A 26,954-nucleotide genomic window follows, 5' to 3' on the forward strand; every position below is an offset into this window, starting at 1 on the left:
CAAATATCTTTCAGTATAAATGTCAGGGGAATTCTGGGTGTAGACTGCAGGCCCCATGCTTTTTTGAACTTTATCAGAACTATATTCTAGTAGGGCTATCATAAAGTTTCAAAGTTACACAGTTGTCATACAATTCTTCATAATTTTTTGTTCTGAAGGGCATGATCATTTAGTGCTCTGACATTTTAATATCAGTTTTGGCTACAGCCAAGGCCGGTATTGGATGATAGTAAATCCTGCACTCTAATACTAGCCACCTTGTATCTAATTTGCAACCACATTCCTGTACCTTGAGGCCATTATTAAGCCCAACATGCTCTGTGCAATGCACACCTTTTCATCATCTTATCAGCATGGGTGGACAATAAGAAGTGCATTTACTTAAGTACTGTACTTGAGTATGTTTTCTGAGTATCTGTACTTTTATTTGAGTATTATATTATTTATTTTGGAAACTTGTGACTCAACTACACTTAAAAGACAAATATTGTGCTTTTGACTCCACTACGTTTCCATGAAGTACTCTTCACTTTGAATCATAGCTCTTACTTTGTGGAATTACTTTTCTTTTCTTTTTGAAAATGTGACAGAATATACTGTGTGTTGTTCACTGGAGAAAAAAACTAATCACAGCTACACTGTCAGTCATGTTGTGTTGGCTGCGTTTTAGAACAGCTCAGTTTAATCTTGACAGTTGCCTATGTTAGATAAAGATAAGGTAGAAAATTCTTCAGTAAACCATCATGCCCACTTCCAACTTGACAAAGTATGTTGATGTAGCATTGTTTGATTCCAACTTTCCAACAACTTTCACTGGTATCAAAGTAATATTTGACCAGGAGTATCTATACTTTGACTCAAGTAATGGAGTTGTGTACTTTGTCCACCTCTGCTTATCAGACACTACATATAGGTAGTGTCTTAAGAAGAACTTAGAGCTGGTATTAATTTACTTCTCCCCTATCAACTATTGTTCAACTTTTCGGATTCCCTTTGGATGCTTAAGAAAACTGTGGAGTGCAGTTATGGGTGGGCAAGTGCAATAATAAGATGAATGTAAGAGTGATGTCACAAAATGGCTGCCACACAAAGATCAGTGATGGTTTTGTAATTTGGATCACAGGTGATGAGAGGTGATGCACGCCAAATCAGGAGACTGCTGAAATATGCAAAAATAAGTTGTGAGAATTGGCAGATAAAAGCAAATACAGGAAGCTGGCAAAAGTGGAGACAATATTTTTTGCATGAAATTGCCCTTACGCTGACAAGTCATAGTGAGGACACACTAATTGTGACCCAATTCAGGGGCTGCATTCTTTGAAGTTGTGGCCTTCATAGTCGTCATAGACCGCAAAGACTGAACTGAAATGAGACAGTCTGGCCTATGGTGGATTTCGGTTTAGCATTACCAGCTGTGCCCACCCTTACCATTGCCTCGCAAAGCTACACTCCTGTTGCCTAGCAAACTTGATAACACATAACTTCTTTTATTTTACAAAAGATTAAGGACACATCTACTGTCTCAAGTGTGAATTTTGTAGTTTTAAAGCTGAATTGATATTTTATCAATTTATCAACTGTTTTTCTTTCATTGTTTAGCTGGGGGTTAAGCAGCAAAGCTGCATAGGTACCCAAAGTGTTTTTACCATTTCTTCCTAATCTTCTTTTTCTTCTTTTGCGAAGGGAGTTCATGGCAGCTCCTAGAACTGTATGTTAGTAGTATGTAAGTTTATAAATTTGGCACACTAATTGGGGACACTCCCATGATGCTTTCTACCAAGTTTTCCAAGTTTCATGTCTGTGACTGATCTTCAAATCTAGCCTCACAAAAGTTATCAAATGAATTTTTGATTTTTGAAAGTGTTCGTTTGTCACAGCCAATCAAAAATGACAGCCAAGAGGTCCTATCTAAGGAGCAGCTTCTATGTGTCCAGGCCAACCTTGGCACATGGTCCTTGGACTCTATTTCAAGTAAGCCCAAAATCAGTTGGCCTCTAGGGGGCACTGCATACACAATTCTTGTTTCTGGTAATCCTGTCAAAGGTCAAGGATTTTTATTTGCAAAATTGATGCCCAAAATCCCAAACAACTTCAATCAACTGACATGAAATGTACTGTGAGTGCTTACAACCATGTCCTTGACATGATGATATAATGATGCCCCACCCCACTTCTCTTTTTTTCCCCCTTTGAGGTCAATAAAAAATTCTTTATTTGTTTGCTCTTGTACCAATAAGGTTTTCATTGGGTAAACGAAATTGCACTGTTAGCAGGCTGTAATATCAAGCACAACTCCTTATCCAACAGTTGAACATGCTGTAGATTATTTTCCATAGTAGATGGGGATTAGAACTGTTTACAATATTCATAAAGGCCTCAGAATTATAAAAATGTATTTTTGAGTCAGTTCATGTCCCTTTACAGAATTTGCCTGGCTTCTTTTTATTTGCCACACTGCTGTTACTACTGCTACTACTACAGAACAAAGAACCATAAAGTATATATTGTTGGTGTTAGTGCCAGTGGTTTCAATATGTTGGACGCTTATTTCATGATAGAAATATTTTATTCATTGTTACAGTGTCAGAAGAAGTATATATGGACAATGTTGTCAGATTTTCTTACTTTAGATGCAGTATAAATTTATGAATAACAACAGAATCATTTGAACATGTTTATGGATTTATTCAATAAAAAGAAGAATTCAGAGATCATGGTTTGGTCACAACAAGGATACTGCAGCAATAGAGAAAATAATTAGTTTAAAATTGAACTGAAAGTGGTTAGTAATGTATATCATTATTAGATGTCTTTCCCATCATGTGTTTCTTAGTGTTCTGCTCAGGCCTAAACAGAATAATAAAACATTTTGGCAGAAAAATGCAGAAGAGTAGCCCATAGCTGGAAGCCAGAATAGCAAATATTTCCACAGCCACAGTGAACTTCCCAGGAGAGCTGACATACGCCGGGATAAAGGTGATCCAGACTGCACAGAATATCAGCATGCTAAAGGTGATAAATTTAGCTTCATTGAAATTGTCAGGTAGCTTTCGGGCCAAAAAAGCAAGAACAAAACATAGGACAGCCAGGAGCCCTATGTATCCTAACACAGCCCAAAAGCCTACAGCTGAGCCAAGATCACACTCTAAGATAATTCTGCCCTGATAGAGCAGCATATTTTTGAAAGGAAATGGAGGGCTTATTGTCAGCCAGAGTATACAAATCACAACCTGTATGAGAGTGAAAGTCAGAACACTGAGTCTCTGCTGTACAGGCCCAAACCACTTCATCACATTACTGCCTGGAAGTGTAGCTCTGAAGGCCATTAACACCACTATAGTTTTCCCCAGAACACAAGAGATACAGAGGACAAAGGTGATGCCAAATGCAGTGTGTCGCAGCATGCAGGACCACTCAGAGGGCCGGCCGATGAAGGTCAGAGAGCACAGGAAACACAGGGTCAAGGAGAAGAGCAGCAGGAAGCTCAGCTCAGAGTTGTTGGCTCGTACTATTGGGGTTTCTTTGTGACAGTAGAAGACTACTGTTGTAATCATAGTTACAAAAACTCCCAGCAAGGAGAATAAGGCTAACAGTGTCCCCAGGTTTTCATCGTATGCCAAAAATTCTATTGCTTTGGGGATGCAGGCATCTCTTTGGTTGTTTGACCAATATTCCAGTGGGCATTTCATACAGTGTATTGAATCTGCAAAATGAAAAACAATATAGAGGAATGTGGAGTTAAATGGACATAAAACTACATTTCTGGTTCTCTGTTTTCAAACAGCAGATTTTCTACCTACCTGTTAAATTGCTGATCTCTCCTGCTGGACAGGGTATGCAGTCATAACAGCAGACTGGCCTTCCTTTCTGGAGGACCTTACGAGTTCCTCTGAAACAGCTCTCACTGCAGACTGACACAGGCATCTCCTACACAATTCATTAACACAACTTGGATACAATTTGCACCATATGCAAATTTAAATACACATCAAAAATATAAAACCCAACATCCATATTAAGCAGTTTTCAATAAATCAGTGAACAGTTAAGTCTAAACCTCCGTCTCTACTTTACCTTGGTCAGCCCATTTCCCCAGACAACTGGGATGTTATTCATTATAAACTGATGACTCTCGGGGAGAGAGGCATCATAAATGCCAACTGGTACTCCATCCATGGTTCCTTTGTTGGTCATTTGTAAATTAACAAGTTCATATCTTGCTGGTGAGTCTCCATTAATGTCAAAATAAATTCTCTCCCCTTCCTTAGTGGTGAAATTCACAGTGCTGAGATATTGCAGAACCTAGTTAGGAAATGTACAGAGATTAAATGACAGATTCCTGCTGTGACACAAACTGTCACACTTAACTGATGGTTCCTCACCTGCCATGGTTGAATGTGTTTGATATCAGCACAGCTCCCATTTGAAAAGGGTCCTTTACCATCCTCACATTTGAATAGGTTGTCAAGAGCATGAGCCACTGCATAAACTGACTTGTACACATTGTTAGTGAATCTCAGCTCAGACACGTCAGTGAACTGTGATTCAACATTTTGTAAGCTCTCAAAGCCGCTGCATGGCTTTCTTTGTGTGTTTGCAGTTTCATTCAGAGAGCAGTCGAACATGTCCTCCCAGAAATCTCTGACAAACTGACTGTTGGGAAACTGTGAGGGGTGGACCCGCCTCAGGTGCTCCTCCAACCCTGGTATCTGAGCTCGGCTGACAGTAAAACCTAATGAACCCACCAGGATGCTGTGTCCTTCACTGTCAGTCAGAGAGTGATCTGTGATCCATGCATCACTGCCAACCCACTGCAGTCCTGTAACATTCTGTTTGTACAACTCTGTTGTCAGCAACTTTATTTCTCTGTGAGACATAAAAGCCATAATAACTTTGGAGGTGCCATGCTTAATAATCTCTATTATTCTCTGTAGACTATCAGGTGGATCTGATGATGAAAATGCTTCAGAATACTCGATGCACACTCCATATTCTTGTGCACTTTGGACAAATGCAGCTATGCCATTGAGGCCATATTCATTATCTACAGCTATAGCCCCAATCCAAGTCCAACCAAAGTGCTTGACCAGCTTTGCCAGGGCTCTGCTCTGGTAGTAGTCACTGGGAACAGTTCTGAAGAAGGTGGGATACTTTTTCCTGTTGCTCAGACAGGCACAGGTGGCAAAATGGCTAATCTGCAATGAAATATACAAACATTTGACTAGCACAGACACAGCATACATGGAAGTCTCGCACAATCACCATTTAAATTCAGAACAGAGTAATATACTGTTAGTATACAACAGCTCAAGTAACATAATAAATAACACCTCACACTAACTTCATTGGTCTTTCTTCTTTTACTTACCACAGGTATATGAAATCTTCCAACCACCTGTTCAAATGCAATAGTTGGTCTTGATCCTGAATGTCCCAAGATAGCTTGTACTGTCTCAGCTTTAGTACAGTTGTCATCACTGACCTCTCGCTTTAGTCCACTCACCAGTGCCAGTGCAGCTCTCAGTATGTCCATGGTTCCACAGTTATCATAAATCTTGTAGCCAAGTTTAACATTAGGAAGCATTTCAGGATATTTGTTGATCTCATTTATGGCAAAGATCATTGTTTGAGCAAATTTGAATTCTCTAAAATTGAAGCTGGGGTGGTGAAATATAATGTGAAATAATATCAGCATTAATATCTCAAATTCAGTACAAAATACACATGGAAACACAAACCATTTAAAACATACATACTTTTTGCACTTTCGTACTTCTGGAACTGTCTCAAATGTGTTAGCTACATAATCCTGCCCTGTTCGAAATGAAAAAATGCCTCCAATAACAAGGTTGCCATCCTGTGCCAGTTCAGGTGGCTGTGCTGAGCCTTGCAGTCGGCAAACAGAGTCTCCCCTCCCCATTAGCAGAAACGAGAGGAGCAGTCTCAGTAAAGGCATAGCTCTGCTCTGCTGTGCAGGCCAGGCCAACACACTCTAAACCTCAAGGCAGGGCTTTATACACCTTCAACAACAAGGAGGGGTCTAACTCCTGCCTTGGGGAATGAAACCAAACAAATATGTTTCTGTCAATGAAAACATAGATTTTATTGTTTGTTTACATTTTTATAAACTGTGTTAAATAGTGTAAAATTAGCACAGAATCAGGTATTAGGCTTGTTCATTTATTTGTACTATACAATATACTGCAAAAAAAATCCATAAAACAATTAATAGGCCAGGCTTTTGTTTACTTCAGTCACTGAATTCAACCAGTTTATTTTGGGACAGGTGTCTATATGGGACAGACCTTTACCTTTCATTTCGCACAAAACTTGTACACGGCAAAGATGGGAAATACCATCAAATTGATGATTTAAACCAGTATGAATATTACTTATTAAAATTACAAGGCTATACATTTACATTTTATGAATCATTCATTTGATCTAGCTCTGAGAGACAGCTCATCTAGGCCAGCCCCATGTAAACAGAGAAAGAGAGTGAGAGAGTGAGACAGTGAGAGAGCAAGCGAGAGAGAGAATCCCATATCAAAATACCAATAGCCAATCTTAAAAATGGATGAAAGTTGAAGGTTACCACAGTTACTTAAACTTTTATTTGCGTGAGCAAATTTGCCAACTGACAGTTTAAATTTTCACACCATTTCTTTTCATCTTTTCCGCCATGGTTTTTTAACTTAACGTCATTCACTCTTGTTTTATTGTATATACTGTGTATTAGTTTATACAATTGTGTATTACCTTGCATTAGATGCTTTCATCTCCATGTGCTATGTCACTAATTAAATGATAAACAGTAGGTCATATTACAGTAGTGTAATACAAGTTCTCATTAAAATGAATATAATTGTCTACTTAATAGTCTGGTTAACAAATTAGAATGTAAAAAATATAATGCCAACAGAATGACTTTTACAACACATTATTTTAACTTTTCAGAATGATTTTGGTGCCATCTTACCCATCATATTCTTTTTTGTGTTTTTCTCTGGTTTCAGTAAGATAATATAACATTTTGGAATAAAAATACAAATGAGTAGTCCAAAACTGGAGGCCAGAATAGCAAATATTTCTACAGCAACACTGAACTTCCCAGGAGAGCTGACATATGCTGGAATAAAAGTGATCCAGACTGCGCAAAATATCAACATGCTGAAGGTGATAAACTTGGCTTCATTAAAGTTGTCGGGCAGTTTCCGAGCCAGAAAAGCAAGAAAAAAACACAACATGGCCAAAATTCCTATGTATCCAAGTATAGCCCAAAAGCCTATAGCTGAACCCAGAGCGCACTCTAAGATAATTTTATCCTTGAATTCCTCAAAATTCTTCAATGGAAAAGGAGGAGATATTGTTAACCACAAAATACATATAACAACCTGTATGAGAGTGAAAGCCAGAACACTGAGTCTCTGCTGTGCAGGTCCAAACCACTTCATCACATTACTGCCTGGAAGTGTAGCTCTGAAGGCCATTAACACCACTATAGTTTTCCCCAGAACACAAGAGATACAGAGGACAAAGGTGATGCCGAATGCAGTGTGTCGCAGCATGCAGGACCACTCAGAGGGCCGGCCGATGAAGGTCAGAGAGCACAGGAAACACAGGGTCAAGGAGAAGAGCAGCAGGAAGCTCAGCTCAGAGTTGTTGGCCCTGACAATAGGAGTTTTCCTGTATCTGAAAAAAATGAGTGCAACAACAGCAGTCGTACATGTTCCAAACAGGGACGCAGCAGTGAGCAAAGCTCCCATAATTTCTTCAAATGTTAGAAACTCTGCCTCCTTCTTCACACAGGCATCTCTTCTCTCATTTGACCAGAACTCTGGGTGGCACCGTACACAGGTGATAGAATCTGAAAAGTAATATTAAAGCAGATTTCAAACTTGTTCAGTACATTTCTCTTTTTATTTTGTCTTTATGTTGAATCTTTTCCCTGCATACAAGACAGACACTCCATGATTTCCAAATAATAAATAGATAACTGCATGCTCAAATACCACTGGGAGGAGGTGAGAAGAATACTGCTCAGTGAGTGACCTGATTCTTTAACCATTTTAATAACTTTTTACTGACTAATAGCATTACTGCAATATTGATTAACAATTTCTTATCTTGTGACTCATACTGTTGCACCAAAAAATACCCTGCAGCTGACAATGCATGACACAATCCCAATCTTCCCTTCCCATTAATTTGACCTAAGACGTCTGACCTCAACACAGTCTACCCTTGTCTTCCTGGGGATTTTCTCACGTTACAATTTGAGTATCTTAATTACAGTATTGTGGCTTGGATTTTTCACACTGGGACCTTGACATGCATTTCCTGGATTGTGCATACATTTATGTAGCTGACATCATACTTGTTTATCACAATTTCTTTAGGATATGTAACATTTGATGTGTTTATTTGACGTAATGATACTAATATTTAGTTTTCCTTGAAAATGATACATCAATATAATAATAATTGACCGCAGGCCTTTTAAATCAGATTACAAAAGTGTAATTTCTGAAAATTAGCATATGAACATGAAAACTTCTGTATTTTTCTGGCACATTCAAATGAAAGACTTGTATTGAACATTATTAGACCTGTAATGTTGCTTATTTCTCCCTCTGCACATCTTATACAGTCATAGCAGCAGACAGGCTTTCCTTTCTGGAGAACCTTGCGAGTTCCTGCGGGACATTTCTCACTGCAAACTGACACAGGCACCTGCATGAACAAAACAATTCTGAGAAAACTGTATTGGCATTCACTTGGACAAGTTGTTTCCTTTGCAAACCTATATTATTTATTTTGAAGGACTGAAGCCAAACATTATATTATGGTAACGATTGTACTATAATGAATAATTATAGTGATGACATGGTGACTTACCTGTTTTGAGTTCTGTGCCCAAATTAAAGACTTATTTTGCAGATTCAGCTGTTTGTCTGCAGGTAAAGAGGCATCATGAAGACCAACTGTGACAAAGTCAACAATGCCTTTTTCCGTTGGCTGCCAGTTTATAATTTCATACTTTGCTGCTGGGTCTCCATACTGATTGAAGTAAACCTCATCTCCCTCCTTTGTTTTGAATTGAATGTTTTTTATACGCTGTAAAATCTAAGAATATGCATATTCATTTGGTTAATTATCTGACAGATGTTCTGTAGGCCTGTTGGCTCAACAGCATGATAGACAGACTGTAACACTCATTTTTAAAAACATTGGAACTGCTTTTCTTGTGACCTAATGTCAAAACTAGAATTCAAGTATTTAGTGTTGAACTCACCGTGAATGGATCTAGCTGCACCTTGGGGTTACATGTTTCATTACAGCCAAGAATACTATGAAGTGCGTGGGCCACAGCGTACACTCCTTTGTAGACATTGTTAAATATAGGCATGAGTGACATATCAGTGAAGCTGTTATGCACTCCAGTCAGATCCTCATGTCCAGTACACTCTCTCTGATTCTCTGCTGATGACTTTGACTGCTTGAACTTACAGCTAAATAATGTCTCCCAGAACTCTGTAAATATTTCATTACTAGATGAATTGAGTGGCCTCACATTGAGTATGAACTCTCTCATGCCACTGACATGTGCTTGGGGAATGGACAGGCCTATTGCACCATCCAGAATGTGATGCTTATCCATTTCTGCAATTTGGGAATCAAAGATCCAACTCTCACTGCCTACCCACTGGTACCCAGTCAAGTTGTAGTTGGACAACCAATGTATTAGCACATCCATATCCATGTGGGAGAGGAAGGCAACAATCACCTTGGAAGTGGAAGCCCTGATAATGTCAATTATCTTTTGTATTTTCTTTGGTGGATCTGTTCTAAAGAAAGGCACTGAGTACTCCAGACAGATGCCCAGCTGCTGTGCACTTTCTGTGAATGTGGCCATGCCATTATTACCATAGTCATCATTGGTTCTAATAGCTCCAACCCAAGTCCAACCAAAGTGCTTGACCAACTGGGCCAGGGCTCTGCTCTGGTAGTAGTCACTGGGTATTGTTCTGAGGAAGGATGGGTACTTGGTTTTGTCACTGAGACAAGCACAGGTGGCAAAGTGGCTGATCTACATGAAAAAAGAGATAAAAATATAAAATATAAATCATTCACACAACTGCATTTGCCCCAAGCAGCTGATAGAATTACAAAATACAAATATTTGACAAAAATAATATATATATCAAACCTAATTACCATTGGGATATGAAAAGGTCCAATAACAGTGGCTATAGCCATGCAGGGAGAGGAAGAGGTTTCTCCCATAATGGCCTGCACTTGTGCAGGTCTGGTACATGGCGCATCAGAGGTTGCAGATTCAATTTCATTACCATTGGCCAAGGCCAGTGCAACCCTGACACTTCTGGCAATGGAGCCACAAGTATCATACATTTTATAGCCCAGAGCGATGCCAGGAAGTAGGTCTGTTCTGTTGTTAATCTCCTCAATAGCAAAAATCATAGCCTGGGCAAACTGGAACTCTCTGAAATTCAAACTTGATAATGACAGTTTTAACAGCTTTACTAGTGGTAGCACTTGAAACAATAACACAGTAAATGAAAGCATTTGATGGTGGTACTGCACACAATGGGGAATATTTCTCATTTTAATATAATTTAAGTTACCTGGTGCATTCCAGTGGCAATGGTTTGTGCATGTAGGTATCCTGTCTGTCTTTCCAGCTGCTGTGGAAAGAGAAGATTCCCCCCAGTATAATGTCCCCATCCTTAGATAGCTGAGGATTTTCAGGATCACCTCTCTGTCTGCATACCAACTCCTCAGCCTGAGAGAAAGTTGCCATCAACAACAGCTGTAAAAATGCCCAACCTTGCTCTGACCACCTGTGTGCAGACGTCATACTGTCTGAGAGAACTAAACCACTGGGTGGCATCATGTGTATCCTACAGTAAATCAAAAACGCCTGCACTGGTATTTATGGCTTTTGGAGCAGCATAAAAAAAAAAATAGATCAGTGATGTTTCACCTCTGTTGACCTTGAAGTTGGGGCAAGGGAGGTGAAAAAGAGTTTTGCGCTGCAGCCTAGTTTAAGTATCTTTTGTTGGTGTGTTATGAGACACATAAGAATATTCGGTTGTGCCACACTTTTTTTTTCTTTTTTTTCTGATAATTTTCACATTATGAAGATGCAGTTTACACTTGAATTTATACTTATAGTATAAACAGTGAAAGATTATGTAGGATAAAGGATACTGTAACAGTCAAACAAAAAAAATCCTTTAAGCATGCTCGGTGAAATTTTCCACAAAAGTACAATAATTGGTCCAGGACAAATCTGTACAAATATAGTCATGTTAAGCCTGCACACAGGGGATTACTCCAGCAATGATGCAGGGGAAATTAGTTAAACTTCCTCTCCAGACATGTTTTAAACTACTGTTATAATTAATATGTTGTTATATATGGTTTTCCCCACATAAAAAGTGAAAGAAATGGAAAACTGTGGCTAGAAGCACATCTATGCTTGCTTCGTCACTGAGAAACCCACCACTGCTGTCACTAGATTGACCCATGAGGGAGCAGAGCATCAAGATGGTCAGTGGAGGAAACATTGGAGAGACACAGCCACATGTTTGAGCCTCAGGCAGACCCTGGCTCAAGAGTTTGTTGAGGAGTCAGGAGTTTTTTTGTGCGCCAAAATTGGCGACTAGAAGACGTATCATAACAGTAAGCATAGTTATTTGTTGATGTTGTTTGTTCGCTTGTAACTGCAGTGGCTGACACATTGTTAGTGGCTGTGCTAATGCAAAATTTTGTTCTCTGTACTGACAAGGTTTTTGTGACAGGTGATAGAGCAGCGTATATCAAGACGGTTATAGGATACATCAACAGTGGTGTAGTCTACATGATACACAGGTAAACGCCCTACACCTCCGAAGAAAGCTCCAGAGGTTCCGTAAAAATGCCCAAGGATACGTTGCACTTCAGCAAGTTTTTGTGAAAAATGGGTAAGGAGATCTGACAGTAAACTCAACAAACATGAGCCGCCCTACTCTGATTCTGACTGGCTTGTACTTGTTGCCTTTTTAGATTGGGTTGGTAGGTTTAGGCATCAGGAGAGAACCTGGTTGGAACAGTGTAAGAAAATAAGGGTAACCTAATCAGAGGCAGAGTAGGACAGGTCATGATGGAAATGAGTGCAAAGTACTCTATTTAGAGTGTTTTCATATGCCATGTCCTGAAGCTATTGCTGCCACTTAAGAAGACACTGCTGATAACACTACAGAAACTACACAAAATGAGACTGATGCTAACATTACACCTGGTAAGTGAAAGTCTCATACAAGTTATTAGTTATTACTGTAACAGCTGGGGATTGTTGGTATCTGCATTAAATTATAGTTACTGTGAGCAATTTTACACTCAACGCCAGTGTTTAATTATTTAATCACAACAGCAAAATCTAGGTAACACCTTAGCTAACTAACTTACTAGTTATGTGAGCATGTTAACGTTATGCATCGAGGTTAACTATGTGTTAACTACCTAGTGAACCTAGACGCTCGTTGTTGGTTGGTTTTTGTCAAATGAACGTTTGAGTTTGCTAGCTAAGCATGGTGAGTCACAAGTGAAACAACTGTGCAGGCAGTTCAATCTCTGTGAAGACCAAGCAGTTAATGGTATGAGAGATTTCCTTCAGCACCCACACAGTAAGCCTCAATCCCTGATACCACTTATAAAATGAAAGCAAACCATACCTTGCAGCATGGCTGAGCGTGAATGGGGTTTCAGTCTTATGAAGAACATATGCATGGACAAAAGAGCTACATTGTTGTTGTACAAGTCATTTAATGATGATCAGCATCAATGGACCCCCTCCAATTTTTTTGGAGCCAAGGAAGTACATCACAACAGAAACCATCACTCTGCCATGCAAAGAAGGAAACAAAGCACACAGAGGACACCTGAGCACAAATACAGGGTTCGAATTACGGGGGGTCTGATTAAGGATTGGACCCCCTCAAAAGAGGTAAAAATGACAGGGGGGGGGGGGGGGGGGGGGGTTCAAACAGTCCTTCTTACCTGTAATTGTAAATATTACAATTACAATTACAATATTATAAGTTGACCCCATGGTCGTCCTTGTATAATTCACACTCTGCAGAAATATATTTATGAAGCTCTGTAGATTACAAAGTTAGTTACCCTCCCCTTTTTAAATGGCCCTCATGAACATTATTCTTCTGCTCTGCAGCGAAAAGTCGAAAGCAGTAAAATATTCCTGTCAGATTTAACTGTTATGTATGATGTTTTGGGACTTTTTTGTACTGCTTCATGAAGACAAAGACTGTGCTGTGATTTCAGTTATATGTACTTATAAATGATCGCTCAGAGAGAGTTAGGAGCGACAGAATATCTTTCTGATTTTGTCTACACAGCAGACAGCCTCTGTCTGGGATCCAGAATAGTTAAACCTTTATTCACCTCAACTCTGGAACAAAACAGACTTTTATTTGACGCAGATCTTTACTTCTAATTCCCTCTGACTGAAATCTGTAATTGGTGATACCTGTATTATAGTACAAAGCCTCATTTTCTGTCGCTCTTTCTGTCGCTGTTTGCCATGTTACAGTTACTGAATTACATTTTAATACAAACTCAACAGTTCCTGTAACTGTTTCAAATTTAAAGCCCTTGAGCATTTCAGTGGACAGAAACTCTTGAGCATATTGTCTCATTTCTGGTTGTTGGCGTTTCTGTTGTTTACATGCTATTCAGATCTGCTAGTTTCTTTAGCAGTTACCAATGACCTCTCTATCTCCCTCCTGTGCTGTCTCTGCTCAACATGTCTTATGTTTACTTATTCCTTTGCTTCCTTAGGTGATAATGATACATGTAATGAAAGTAGTTTATTTGCTGTAATGGAAGCAAGGCCATTGGAAGAGCTCCTACACTTCCCTGTGGTTCTGGAGCAGCCAGGAAGAGCTGCCCTTGTCGCACTGTGTGCCATAAAAAATAATAATCACAAAATAACACTGGTTAAACAAGGCTTTGATTTGCTCATTCTTCCAGAGTCAGCCACTAACCAGATGTAGGGACGTCATTAAAATTTTATCTATATCATATCCATACTTTTACTGATCCAGCTTATGCTATTACTTTTACTTTAAAATGATAACATTTTCACTTTAAGAAGCGTGGATACAACATATGTGCAGATTGAGAAAGCATGATAAGCAGTGGTCTGCGCTTGTGAAAGAATTTGCCTGGACACCTTCACTGGTCAAACAGATCACAAGCCATTAGTCCCTCTCATCAGCAGCAAGCAGATCAATGTTGTTATGCATGACAAGATACAGTGCAAAGGCTGAATCTGTTCTGAGCAAATGGCTGATTGTAACTGATACACTCTTAAGATACCCATCTACGTTTCAGCTGATGCTAGGACACTAACCATGGATACTAGTTCCAAAATGGATGAATGACAGAGCAAATGCTTAATACAGGCTAATTATTGTATTATACTTTTAGTATGGAAACCTGCAAACCACACTGTGGTCAATTGATGAGGTGCAGCTGTTTCTCTGTTTGGTATCCCTTTGTTTGCTCATGTGTGTTGAAAATGACATCATCATAGTTACGTGGGTTGTTGCCATATATTTGTTTTTGGCACATTTTAAATCAGGAATAAGGTTTGTGCATTGATTCATGATATATATTGGTTGATATGATTGTGTAGTAATGGTGTGTTTAATGTACATATGCTGAAATTAAATTACTAAATTAAATGATAGCTGAAAATATAACAGTAGTACAATACAAGTCTTTATTGAAATGAATATATGTCTACTTAACAGTGCGGTTAACAAATTAGAATGTAAAAAATATAATGGCAGTAGAATGATTTTTACACCACATTATTTTAACTTTTCAGAATGATTTTGGTGCCATCTTACCCATCATATTCTTTTTTGTGTTTTTCTCTGGTTTCAGTAAGATAATATAACATTTTGGAATAAAAATACAAATGAGTAGTCCAAAACTGGAGGCCAGAATAGCAAATATTTCTACAGCAACACTGAACTTCCCAGGAGAGCTGACATATGCTGGAATAAAAGTGATCCAGACTGCGCAAAATATCAACATGCTGAAGGTGATAAACTTGGCTTCATTAAAGTTGTCGGGCAGTTTCCGAGCCAGAAAAGCAAGAAAAAAACACAACATGGCCAAAAGTCCTATGTACCCAAGTACAGCCCAAAAGCCTATAGCTGAACCCAGAGCGCACTCTAAGATAATTTTATCCTTGAATTCCTCAAAATTCTTCAATGGAAAAGGAGGAGATATTGTTAACCACAAAATACATATAACAACCTGTATGAGAGTGAAAGCCAGAACACTGAGTCTCTGCTGTGCAGGTCCAAACCACTTCATCACATTACTGCCTGGAAGTGTAGCTCTGAAGGCCATTAACACCACTATAGTTTTCCCCAGAACACAAGAGATACAGAGGACAAAGGTGATGCCGAATGCAGTGTGTCGCAGCATGCAGGACCACTCAGAGGGCCGGCCGATGAAGGTCAGAGAGCACAGGAAACACAGGGTCAAGGAGAAGAGCAGCAGGAAGCTCAGCTCAGAGTTGTTGGCCCTGACAATAGGAGTTTTCCTGTATCTGAAAAAAATGAACCCAACAACAGCAGTCGTACATGTTCCAAACAGGGACGCAGCAGTGAGCAATGCTCCCATAATTTCTTCATATGTTAGAAACTCTGCCTCCTTCTTCACACAGGCATCTCTTCTCTCATTTGACCAGAACTCTGGGTGGCACCGTACACAGGTGATAGAATCTGAAAAGTAATATTAAAGCAGATTTCAAACTTGTTCAGTACATTTCTCTTTTTATTTTGTCTTTATGTTGAATCTTTTCCCTGCATACAAGACAGACACTCCATGATTTCCAAATAATAAATAGATAACTGCATGCTCAAATACCACTGGGAGGAGGTGAGAAGAATACTGCTCAGTGAGTGACCTGATTCTTTAACCATTTTAATAACTTTTTACTGACGAATAGCATTACTGCAATAATGATTGAGGAAAGTACCTTTTAATTAACAATTTCTTATCTTGTGACTCATACTGTTGCACCAAATAATACCCTGCAGCTGACAATGCATGACACAATCCCAATCTTCCCTTCCCATTAATTTGACCCAAGACGTCTGACCTCAACACAGTCTACCCTTGTCTTCCTGGGGATTTTCTTACTTTACAATTTGAGTATCTTAATTACAGTATTGTGGCTTGGATTTTTCACACTGGGACCTTGACATGCATTTCCTGGATTGTGCATACATTTATGTAGCTGACATCATACTTGTTTATCACAATTCCTTTAGGATATGTAACATTTGATGTATTTATTTGACGTAATGATACTGATATTTAGTTTTCTTTAAAAAGGATACATCAGTATAATAATAATAATTGACCGCAGGCCTTTTAAATCAGATTACAAAAGAGTAATTTCTGAAAATTAGCATGTGAACATGAAAACTTCTGTATTTTTCTGGCACATTCAATTGCAAAGACTTGTCTTGAACATTACTAGACCTGTAATGTTGCTTATTTCTCCCTCTGCACATCTTATACAGTCATAGCAGCAGACAGGCTTTCCTTTCTGGAGAACCTTGCGAGTTCCTGCGGGACATTTCTCACTGCAAACTGACACAGGCACCTGCATGAACAAAACAGTTATGAGAAAACTGTATTGGTTTGACAAGATGTTTCCTTTGCAAACCTATATTTTTGATTTTGAAGTATTGAAGCCAAACATCATATTATGGTAACGATTGTACTATAATGAATAATTATAGTGAGGACATGGTGACTTACCTGTTTTGAGTTCTGTGCCCAAATTAAAGACTTATTTTGCAGATTCAGCTGTTTGTCTGCAGGTAAAGAGGCATCATGAAGACCAACTGTGACAAAGTCAACAATGCCTTTTTCCGTTGGCTGCCAGTTTATAATTTCATACTTTGCTGCTGGGTCTCCATACTGATTGAAGTAAACCTCATCTCCCTCCTTTGTTTTGAATTGAATGTTTTTTATACGCTGTAAAATCTAAGAATATGCATATTCATTTGGTTAATTATCTGACAGATGTTCTGTAGGCCTGTTGGCTCAACAGCATGATAGACAGACTGTAACACTCATTTTTAAAAACATTGGAACTGCTTTTCTTGTGACCTAATGTCAAAACTAGAATTCAAGTATTTAGTGTTGAACTCACCGTGAATGGATCTAGCTGCACCTTGGGGTTACATGTTTCATTACAGCCAAGAATACTATGAAGTGCGTGGGCCACAGCGTACACTCCTTTGTAGACATTGTTAAATATAGGCATGAGTGACATATCAGTGAAGCTGTTATGCACTCCAGTCAGATCCTCATGTCCAGTACACTCTCTCTGATTCTCTGCTGATGACTTTGACTGCTTGAACTTACAGCTAAATAATGTCTCCCAGAACTCTGTAAATATTTCATTACTAGATGAATTGAGTGGCCTCACATTGAGTATGAACTCTCTCATGCCACTGACATGTGCTTGGGGAATGGACAGGCCTATTGCACCATCCAGAATGTGATGCTTATCCATTTCTGCAATTTGGGAATCAAAGATCCAACTCTCACTGCCTACCCACTGGTACCCAGTCAAGTTGTAGTTGGACAACCAATGTATTAGCACATCCATATCCATGTGGGAGAGGAAGGCAACAATCACCTTGGAAGTGGAAGCCCTGATAATGTCAATTATCTTTTGTATTTTCTTTGGTGGATCTGTTCTAAAGAAAGACACTGAGTACTCCAGACAGATGCCCAGCTGCTGTGCACTTTCTGTGAATATAGCCATGCCATCAATACCATAGGCATCATTGGTTCTAATAGCTCCAACCCAAGTCCAACCAAAGTGCTTGACCAACTGGGCCAGGGCTCTGCCCTGGTAGTAGTCACTGGGTATTGTTCTGAGGAAGGATGGGTACTTGGTTTTGTCACTGAGACAAGCACAGGTGGCAAAGTGGCTGATCTAAATGAAAAAAGTGAAAAAAATGTAAAATATAAAATAATGACATAACTACATTTGCCCCAAACAGCTGATAGAATTAAAAATACAAATATTTGACAAAAATAATATATATACCAAACCTAATTACCATTGGGATATGAAAAGGTCCAATAACAGTGGCTATAGCTATGCAGGGAGAGGAAGAGGTTTCTCCTATAATGGCCTGCACTTGTGCAGGTCTGGTACATGGCGCATCAGAGGTTTCAGATTCAATTTCATTACCATTGGCCAAGGCCAGTGCAACCCTGACACTTCTGGAAATGCCGCAAGTATCATACATTTTATAGCCCAGAGCAATGCCAGGAAGTAGGTCTGTGCTGTTGTTAATCTCCTCAATAGCAAAAATCATAGCCTGGGCAAACTGGAACTCTCTGAAATTCAAACTTGATAATGACAGTTTTAACAGCTTTACTAGTGGTAGCACTTGAAACAATAACACAGTAAATGAAAGCATTTGATGGTGGTACTGCACACAATGGGGAATATTTCTCATTTTAATATAATTTAAGTTACCTGGCGCATTCCAGTGGCAATGGTTTGTGCATGTAGGTATCCTGTCTGTCTTTCCAGCTGCTGTGGAAAGAGAAGATTCCCCCCAGTATAATGTCCCCATCCTTAGATAGCTGAGGGTTTTCAGGATCACCTCTCTGTCTGCATACCAACTCCTCAGCCTGAGAGAAAGTTGCTATCAACAACAGCTGTAAAAATGCCCAACCTTGCTCTGACCACCTGTGTGCGGACGTCATACTGTCTGAGAGAACTAAACCACTGGGTGGCATCACATGTACCCTACATTAAATCAAAAACGCCTGCACTGGTATTTATGCATTTTGGAGCAGCATAAAAAAAAAAAAACAATAGATCAGTGATGTGTGAAGGGAGGTGCCCAAACAGAAAAAGAGTTTTGCGCTGCAGCCTAATTTAAGTATCTTTTGTTGGTGTGTTATGAGACACATAAGAATATTCGGTTGTGCCACACTTTTTTTTTTCTTTTTTTTCTGATAATTTTCACATTATGAAGATACAGTTTACACTTGAATTTATACTTATAGTATAAACAGTGAAAGATTATGTAGGATAAAGGATACTGTAAGTACAGTCAAAAAAAAAAAAAAAATCCTTTAAGCATGCTTGGTGAAAAGTACAATAATTGGTCCAGGACAAATCTGTACAAATATAGTCATGTTAAGCCTGCACACAGGGGATTACTCCAGCAATGATGCAGGGGAAATTAGTTAAACTTCCTCTCCAGACATGTTTTAAACTACTGTTATAATTAATATTTTGTTATATATGGTTTTCCCACATAAAAAGTGAAAGAAATGGAAAACTGTGGCCAGAAGCACATCTATGCTTGCTTCGTCACTGAGAAACCCACCACTGCTGTCACTAGGTTGATCCATGAGGGAGCAGAGCATCAAGATGGTCAGTGGAGGAAATATCGGAGAGATGTTTGTTGTGGAGTTTTTTTGTGCACCAGAATTGGCGACTAGAAGACGCATCATAACTGTAAATGTAATTATTTGTTGATGTTGTAGCTGGTAGCTGCAGTGGCTGACACATTGTTAGTGGCTGTGCTAATGCAAAATTTTGTTCTCTGTACTGACAAGGTTTTTGTGACAGGTAATAGAGCAGTGCATATCAAGACGGTTATAGGATACATCAACAGTGGTGTAGTCTACATGATACACAGGTAAACGCCCTACACCTCCGAAGAAAGCTCCAGAGGTTCTGTAAAAATGCCCAAGGATATGTAACAACTGTTTTGTGACAGAACTTGCACTTCAGCAAGTTTTTGTGAAAAACGGGTAAGGTGATCTGACAGTAAACTCAACAAACATCATAAAACTTGTGCACTCTCTGTCTGTATTACTTTTTCCCGGCCTGGCAAAGTCATGATCCACCCTACTCTGATTCTGACTGGCTCGTACTTGTTGCCTTTTTAGATTGGGTTGGTAGGTTTAGGCATCAGGAGAGAACCTGGTTGGAACAGTGTAAGAAAATAAGGGTAACCTAATCAGAGGCAGAGTAGGACAGGTCATGATGGAAATGAGTGCAAAGTACTCTATTTAGAGTGTTTTCATATGCCATGTCCTGAAGCTATTGCTGCCACTTAAGAAGACACTGCTGATAACACTACAGAAACTACACAAAATGAGACTGATGCTAACATTACACCTGGTAAGTGAAAGTCTCATACAAGTTATTAGTTATTACTGTAACAGCTGGGGATTGTTGGTATCTGCATTAAATTATAGTTACTGTGAGCAATTTTACACTCAACGCCAGTGTTTAATTATTTAATCGCAACAGCAAAATCTAGGTAACACCTTAGCTAACTACCTTACTAGTTATGTGAGCATGTTAACGTTATGCATCGAGGTTAACTATGTGTTAACTACCTAGTGAACCTAGACGCTCGTTGTTGGTTGGTTTTTGTCAAATGAACGTTTGAGTTTGCTAGCTAAGCATGGTGAGTCACAAGTGAAACAACTGTGCAGGCAGTTCAATCTCTGTGAAGACCAAGCAGTTAATGGTATGAGAGATTTCCTTCAGCACCCACCCCCAGTAAGCCTCAATCCCTGAAATCACTTATAAAATGAAAGCAAACCATACCTTGCAGCATGGCTGAGTGTGAATGGGGTTTCAGTCTTATGAAGAACATATGCATGGACAAAAGAGCTACATTGTTGTTGTACAAGTCATTTAATGATGATCAGCATCAATGGACCCCCTCCAATTTTTTTGGAGCCAAGGAAGTACATCACAACAGAAACCATCACTCTGCCATGCAAAGAAGGAAACAAAGCACACAGAGGACACCTGAGCACAAATACAGGGTTCGAATTACGGGGGTCTGATTAAGGATTGGACCCCTTCAAACATATATATTTATCCTTCTTACCTGTAATTGTAAATATTACAATATATTTCCCATATTCATGCCTGAAAGAAACTTACAATACAATTTCAGACACCCCTAAAGAGGACTGTGCCATTTCTTAGCCTTATGTTAGTTGAAGTCTTGTGTACCTGCCTCACTCCATCAGTGCCCCCTGAAAAATTGATCCCATGATCGTCTTTGTATAATTACTCTACACAAACATATTTATGAAGCTCTGTAGATTACAAAGTTAGTTACCCTCCCCTTTTTAAATGGCCCTCGTGAACATTATTCTTCTGCTCTGTAGTGAAAAGTCGAAAGCAGTAAAATATTCCTGTCAAATTATATATTTGTAATTGGTGATACCTGTATTATAGTACTAAGCCTCATTTTATGTTGTTCCTGTTTGCCATGTTACAGTTACTGCATTACATTTTAATACAAACTCAACAGTTCCTTTAACTGTTTCAAATTTAAAGCCCTTGAGCATTTCAGTGGACAGAAACTCTTGAGCATATTGTCTCATTTCTGGTTGTTGGCGTTTCTGTTGTGTATATGCTATTCAGATCTGCTAGTTTCTTTAGCAGTTACCAATGACCTCTCTATCTCCCTCCTGTGCTGTCTCTGCTCAACATGTCTTATGTTTACTTATTCCTTTACTTCCTTAGGTAATAATGATACATGTAATGGAAGTAGTTTATTTGCTGTAATGGAGGTGAGGACATTGGAAGAGCTCCTCCACTTCCCTGTGGTTCTGGAGCAGCCAGGAAGAGCTGCTCAGTAGGCTGCCCACAAAATAACACTGATAAACAAGGCTTTGATTTGCTCATTCTTCCAGAGTCAGTCATTAACCAGCTGTAGGGATGTCATTAAGAGTCTATCTCTGTCGTATCCATACTTTTACTGATCCAGCTTATATTATTACTTTTACTTTAAAATGATAACGTTTTCAGTTTAAGAAGCGTGGATACAACATATGTGCAGATTGAGAAAGCATGATAAGCAGTGGTCTGCGCTTGTGAAAGAATTTGCCTGCCAAAGGCTGAATCTGTTCTGAGCAAATGGCTGATTGTAACTGATACACTCTTAAGATACCCATCTACGGCTCAGCTGATGCTAGGACACTAACCATGGACACTAGTTCCAAAATGGATGAATGACAGAGCAAATGCTTAATACAGGTTAATTATTGTACTATACTTTTAGTATGGAAACCTGCAAACCACACTGTGGTCCATTTATGAGGTGTGTGTTGAAAATGACATCATCATAGTTACGTGGGTTGTTGCTATATTTTTGTTTTTGCCACATTTTAAATCAGGAATAAGGTTTGTGCATTGATTCATGATATATATTGGTTGATATGATTGTGTAGTAATAGTGTGTTTAATGTACATATGCTGAAATTAAATTACTAAATTAAATGATAGCTGATGATGGTACAATACAAGTCTTTATTGAAATTAATTTAAGTTTCCACTTAATAGTGCGGTTAACAAATTAGAATGTAAAAAATGTAATGCCAGCAGAATGACTTTTACACCATATTATTTTAACTTTTCAGAATGATTTTGGTGCCATCTTCCCCATCATATTCTTTTTTGTATTTTTCTCTGGTTTCAGTAAGATAATATAACATTTTGGAATAAAAATACAAATGAGTAGTCCAAAACTGGAGGCCAGAATAGCAAATATTTCTACAGCAACACTGAACTTCCCAGGAGAGCTGACATATGCTGGAATAAAAGTGATCCAGACTGCGCAAAATATCAACATGCTGAAGGTGATAAACTTGGCTTCATTAAAGTTGTCGGGCAGTTTCCGAGCCAGAAAAGCAAGAAAAAAACACAACATGGCCAAAAGTCCTATATACCCAAGTACAGCCCAAAAGCCTATCGCTGAACCCAGAGCGCACTCTAAGATAATTTTATCCTTGAATTCCTCAAAATTCTTCAATGGAAAAGGAGGAGATATTGTTAACCACAAAATACATATAACAACCTGTATGAGAGTGAAAGCCAGAACACTGAGTCTCTGCTGTGCAGGTCCAAACCACTTCATCACATTACTGCCTGGAAGTGTAGCTCTGAAGGCCATTAACACCACAATAGTTTTCCCCAGAACACAAGAGATACAGAGGACAAAGGTGATGCCGAATGCAGTGTGTCGCAGCATGCAGGACCACTCAGAGGGCTGGCCGATGAAGGTCAGAGAGCACAGGAAACACAGGGTCAAGGAGAAGAGTAGCAGGAAGCTCAGCTCAGAGTTGTTGGCCCTGACAATAGGAGTTTTCCTGTATCTGAAAAAAATGAATGCAACAACAGCAGTCGTGCATGTTCCAAACAGGGACGCAGCAGTGAGCAAAGCTCCCATAATTTCTTCATATGTTAGAAACTCTGCCTCCTTCTTCACACACTCATTTGACCAGAACTCTGGGTGGCACCGTACACAGGTGATAGAATCTGAAAAGTAATATTAAAGCAGATTTCAAACTTGTTCAGTACATTTCTCTTTTTATTTTGTCTTTATGTTGAATCTTTTCCCTGCATACAAGACAGACACTCCATGATTTCCAAATAATAAATAGATAACTGCATGCTCAAATACCACTGGGAGGAGGTGAGAAGAATACTGCTCAGTGAGTGACCTGATTCTTTAACCATTTTAATAACTTTTTACTGACGAATAGCATTACTGCAATAATGATTGAGGAAAGTACCTTTTAATTAACAATTTCTTATCTTGTGACTCATACTGTTGCACCAAATAATACCCTGCAGCTGACAATGCATGACACAATCCCAGTCTTCCCTTCCCATTAATTTGACCTAAGACGTCTGACCTCAACACAGTCTACCCTTGTCTTCCTGGGGATTTTCTCACTTTACAATTTGAGTATCTTAATTACAGTATTGTGGCTTGGATTTTTCACACTGGGACCTTGACATGCATTTCCTGGATTGTGCATACATTTATGTAGCTGACATCATACTTGTTTATCACAATTCCTTTAGGATATGTAACATTTGATGTATTTATTTGACATAATGATGCTAATATTTAGTTTTCCTTAAAAAGGATACATCAGTATAATAATAATTGACCGCAGGCCTTTTAAATCAGATTACAAAAGTGTAATTTCTGAAAATTAGCATATGAACATGAAAACTTCTATATTTTTGTTTTCTGGCAACATTCAATTGAAAGACTTGTCTTGAACATTACTAGACCTGTAATGTTGCTTATTTCTCCCTCCCTGATGACTTTGACTGCTTGAACTTACAGCTAAATAATGTCTCCCAGAACTCTGTAAATATTTCATTACTAGATGAATTGAGTGGCCTCACATTGAGTATGAACTCTCTCATGCCACTGACATGTGCTTGGGGAATGGACAGGCCTATTGCACCATCCAGAATGTGATGCTTATCCATTTCTGCAATTTGGGAATCAAAGATCCAACTCTCACTGCCTACCCACTGGTACCCAGTCAAGTTGTAGTTGGACAACCAATGTATTAGCACATCCATATCCTTGTGGGAGAGGAAGGCAACAATCACCTTGGAAGTGGAAGCCCTGATAATGTCAATTATCTTTTGTATTTTCTTTGGTGGATCTGTTCTAAAGAAAGGCACTGAGTACTCCAGACAGATGCCCAGCTGCTGTGCACTTTCTGTGAATATAGCCATGCCATCAATACCATAATCATCATTGGTTCTAATAGCTCCAACCCAAGTCCAACCAAAGTGCTTGACCAACTGGGCCAGGGCTCTGCTCTGGTAGTAGTCACTGGGTATTGTTCTGAGGAAGGATGGGTACTTGGTTTTGTCACTGAGACAAGCACAGGTGGCAAAGTGGCTGATCTACATGAAAAAAGAGATAGAAATGTAAAAAATAAAATAATCACACAACTGCATTTGCCCCAAGCAGCTGATAGAATTAAATAATACAAATATTTGACAAAAATAATATATATACCAAACCTAATTACCATTGGGATATGAAAAGGTCCAATAACAGTGGCTATAGCCATGCAGGGAGAGGAAGAGGTTTCTCCTATAATGGCCTGCACTTGTGCAGGTCTGGTACATGGCGCATCAGAGGTTGCAGATTCAATTTCATTACCATTGGCCAAGGCCAGTGCAACCCTGACACTTCTGGAAATGCCGCAAGTATCATACATTTTATAGCCCAGAGCGATGCCAGGAAGTAGGTCTGTGCTGTTGTTAATCTCCTCAACAGCAAAAATCATAGCCTGGGCAAACTGGAACTCTCTGAAATTCAAACTTGATAATGACAGTTTTAACAGCTTTACTAGTGGTAGCACTTGAAACAATAACACAGTAAATGAAAGCATTTGATGGTGGTACTGCACACAATGGGGAATATTTCTCATTTTAATATAATTTAAGTTACCTGGCGCATTCCAGTGGCAATGGTTTGTGCATGTAGGTATCCTGTCTGTCTTTCCAGCTGCTGTGGAAAGAGAAGATTCCCCCCAGTATAATGTCCCCATCCTTAGATAGCTGAGGGTTTTCAGGATCACCTCTCTGTCTGCATACCAACTCCTCAGCCTGAGAGAAAGTTGCTATCAACAACAGCTGTAAAAATGCCCAACCTTGCTCTGACCACCTGTGTGTGGACGTCATACTGTCTGAGAGAACTAAACCACTGGGTGGCATCATATGTACCCTACATTAAATCAAAAACGCCTGCACTGGTATTTATGCATTTTGGAGCAGCATAAAAAAAAAAAAAAAAATAGATCATTGATGTGTGAAGGGAGGTGCCCAAACAGAAAAAGAGTTTTGCGCTGCAGCCTAATTTAAGTATCTTTTGTTGGTGTGTTATGAGACACATAAGAATATTCAGTTGTGCCACACTTTTTTTTTCTTTTTTTTCTGATAATTTTCACATTATGAAGATACAGTTTACACTTGAATTTATACTTATAGTATAAACAGTGAAAGATTATGTAGGATAAAGGATACTGTAAGTACAGTCAAAAAAAAAAAAATCCTTTCAGCAGTACAATAATTGGTCCAGGACAAATCTGTACAAATATAGTCATGTTAAGCCTGCACACAGGAGATTACTCCAGCAATGATGCAGGGGAAATTAGTTAAACTTCCTCTCCAGACATGTTTTAAACTACTGTTATAATTAATATGTTGTTATATATGGTTTTCCCACATAAAAAGTGAAAGAAATGGAAAACTGTGGCTAGAAGCACATCTATGCTTGCTTCGTCACTGAGAAACCCACCACTGCTGTCACTAGGTTGATCCATGAGGGAGCAGAGCATCAAGATGGTCAGTGGAGGAAATATCGGAGAGATGTTTTTTGAGGAGTTTTTTTGTGCACCAGAATTGGCGACTAGAAGACGCATCATAACAGTAAACGTAGTTATTTGTTGATGTTGTTTGTTGCTGGTAGCTGCAGTGGCTGACACATTGTTAGTGGCTGTGCTAATGCAAAATTTTGTTCTCTGTACTGACAAGGTTTTTGTGACAGGTAATAGAGCAGTGCATATCAAGACGGTTATAGGATACATCAACAGTGGTGTAGTCTACATGATACACAGGTAAATGCCCTACACCTCCGAAGAAAGCTCCAGAGGTTCTGTAAAAATGCCCAAGGATATGTAGCAACTGTTTTGTGACAGAACTTGCACTTCAGCAAGTTTTTGTGAAAAATGGGTAAGGAGATCTGTCAGTAAACTCAACAAACATCATAAAACTTCACCTTGTGCACTCTCTGTCTGTATTACTTTTTCCCAGCCTGGCGAAGTCATGATCCACCCTACTCTGATTCTGACTGGCTCGTACTTGTTGCCTTTTTAGATTGGGTTGGTAGGTTTAGGCATCAGGAGAGAACCTGGTTGGAACAGTGTAAGAAAATAAGGGTAACCTAATCAGAGGCAGAGTAGGACAGGTCATGATGGAAATGAGCGCAAAGTACTCTATT

General features: G+C 39.1%; 3 protein-coding genes and 1 pseudogene across 3 annotated transcripts; all 4 read right to left on the reverse strand.

The window, feature by feature from the left end:
• Positions 1 to 2,606: 2,606 nt before the first annotated feature.
• On the reverse strand, positions 2,607 to 5,644 carry LOC139632236 (extracellular calcium-sensing receptor). The gene is made up of 5 exons (XM_071497057.1): positions 5,369 to 5,644; positions 4,383 to 5,195; positions 4,075 to 4,302; positions 3,801 to 3,924; positions 2,607 to 3,703 (listed from the first exon to the last, which is right to left on the reverse strand). The coding sequence occupies exons 1-5, from the start codon at positions 5,621 to 5,623 to the stop codon at positions 2,784 to 2,786; spliced, it is 2,340 nt and encodes a 779-aa protein (XP_071353158.1). The 5' UTR covers positions 5,624 to 5,644; the 3' UTR covers positions 2,607 to 2,783.
• Positions 5,645 to 6,166: 522 nt separating this feature from the next.
• Positions 6,167 to 11,048, reverse strand: LOC139632203 (extracellular calcium-sensing receptor-like). The gene is made up of 6 exons (XM_071497021.1): positions 10,647 to 11,048; positions 10,219 to 10,516; positions 9,296 to 10,090; positions 8,899 to 9,126; positions 8,610 to 8,733; positions 6,167 to 7,867 (listed from the first exon to the last, which is right to left on the reverse strand). The coding sequence occupies exons 1-6, from the start codon at positions 10,913 to 10,915 to the stop codon at positions 6,954 to 6,956; spliced, it is 2,628 nt and encodes an 875-aa protein (XP_071353122.1). The 5' UTR covers positions 10,916 to 11,048; the 3' UTR covers positions 6,167 to 6,953.
• Positions 11,049 to 14,726: 3,678 nt separating this feature from the next.
• Positions 14,727 to 19,157, reverse strand: LOC139632204 (extracellular calcium-sensing receptor-like). The gene is made up of 6 exons (XM_071497023.1): positions 18,617 to 19,157; positions 18,192 to 18,486; positions 17,270 to 18,064; positions 16,873 to 17,100; positions 16,591 to 16,714; positions 14,727 to 15,824 (listed from the first exon to the last, which is right to left on the reverse strand). Exons 1-6 carry the CDS (start codon positions 18,880 to 18,882, stop codon positions 14,911 to 14,913), a joined length of 2,622 nt encoding a protein of 873 aa, XP_071353124.1. The 5' UTR covers positions 18,883 to 19,157; the 3' UTR covers positions 14,727 to 14,910.
• A 3,319-nt stretch (positions 19,158 to 22,476) lies between these two features.
• LOC139632426 (extracellular calcium-sensing receptor-like) lies at positions 22,477 to 25,610 on the reverse strand (annotated as a pseudogene).
• Between the last annotated feature and the right edge of the window lie 1,344 nt (positions 25,611 to 26,954).

Source organism: Trachinotus anak, unplaced genomic scaffold, assembly GCF_046630095.1.
Source record: "Trachinotus anak isolate AG129_WGS33_773 ecotype Australia unplaced genomic scaffold, CSIRO_AGI_Tana_v1 ptg000014l, whole genome shotgun sequence".
NCBI classification, from domain to species: domain Eukaryota; kingdom Metazoa; phylum Chordata; class Actinopteri; order Carangiformes; family Carangidae; genus Trachinotus; species Trachinotus anak.

Bases quoted from the DNA above. Each gene is read 5' to 3' on its own strand.
- LOC139632236 (XM_071497057.1), bottom strand. From the start codon at position 5,623: ATGATCTTTGCCATAAATGAGATCAACAAATATCCTGAAATGCTTCCT. The intron at 5,196-5,368 runs GTAAGTAAAAGA...ATTTCATTGCAG, and splicing joins GAAGATTTCATATACCTGTG to ATTAGCCATTTTGCCACCTG. The intron at 3,704-3,800 runs GTAGGTAGAAAA...TTCATTTTGCAG, and splicing joins AGAGATCAGCAATTTAACAG to ATTCAATACACTGTATGAAA.
- LOC139632203 (XM_071497021.1), bottom strand. From the start codon at position 10,915: ATGATGCCACCCAGTGGTTTAGTTCTCTCAGACAGTATGACGTCTGCA. The intron at 9,127-9,295 runs GTGAGTTCAACA...GCATATTCTTAG, and splicing joins TGCAGCTAGATCCATTCACG to ATTTTACAGCGTATAAAAAA. The intron at 8,734-8,898 runs GTAAGTCACCAT...TTGTTCATGCAG, and splicing joins GGGCACAGAACTCAAAACAG to GTGCCTGTGTCAGTTTGCAG.
- LOC139632204 (XM_071497023.1), bottom strand. From the start codon at position 18,882: ATGCCACCCAGTGGTTTAGTTCTCTCAGACAGTATGACGTCCGCACAC. The intron at 17,101-17,269 runs GTGAGTTCAACA...GCATATTCTTAG, and splicing joins TGCAGCTAGATCCATTCACG to ATTTTACAGCGTATAAAAAA. The intron at 15,825-16,590 runs GTCTAGTAATGT...ATTACTTTTCAG, and splicing joins AGAAATAAGCAACATTACAG to ATTCTATCACCTGTGTACGG.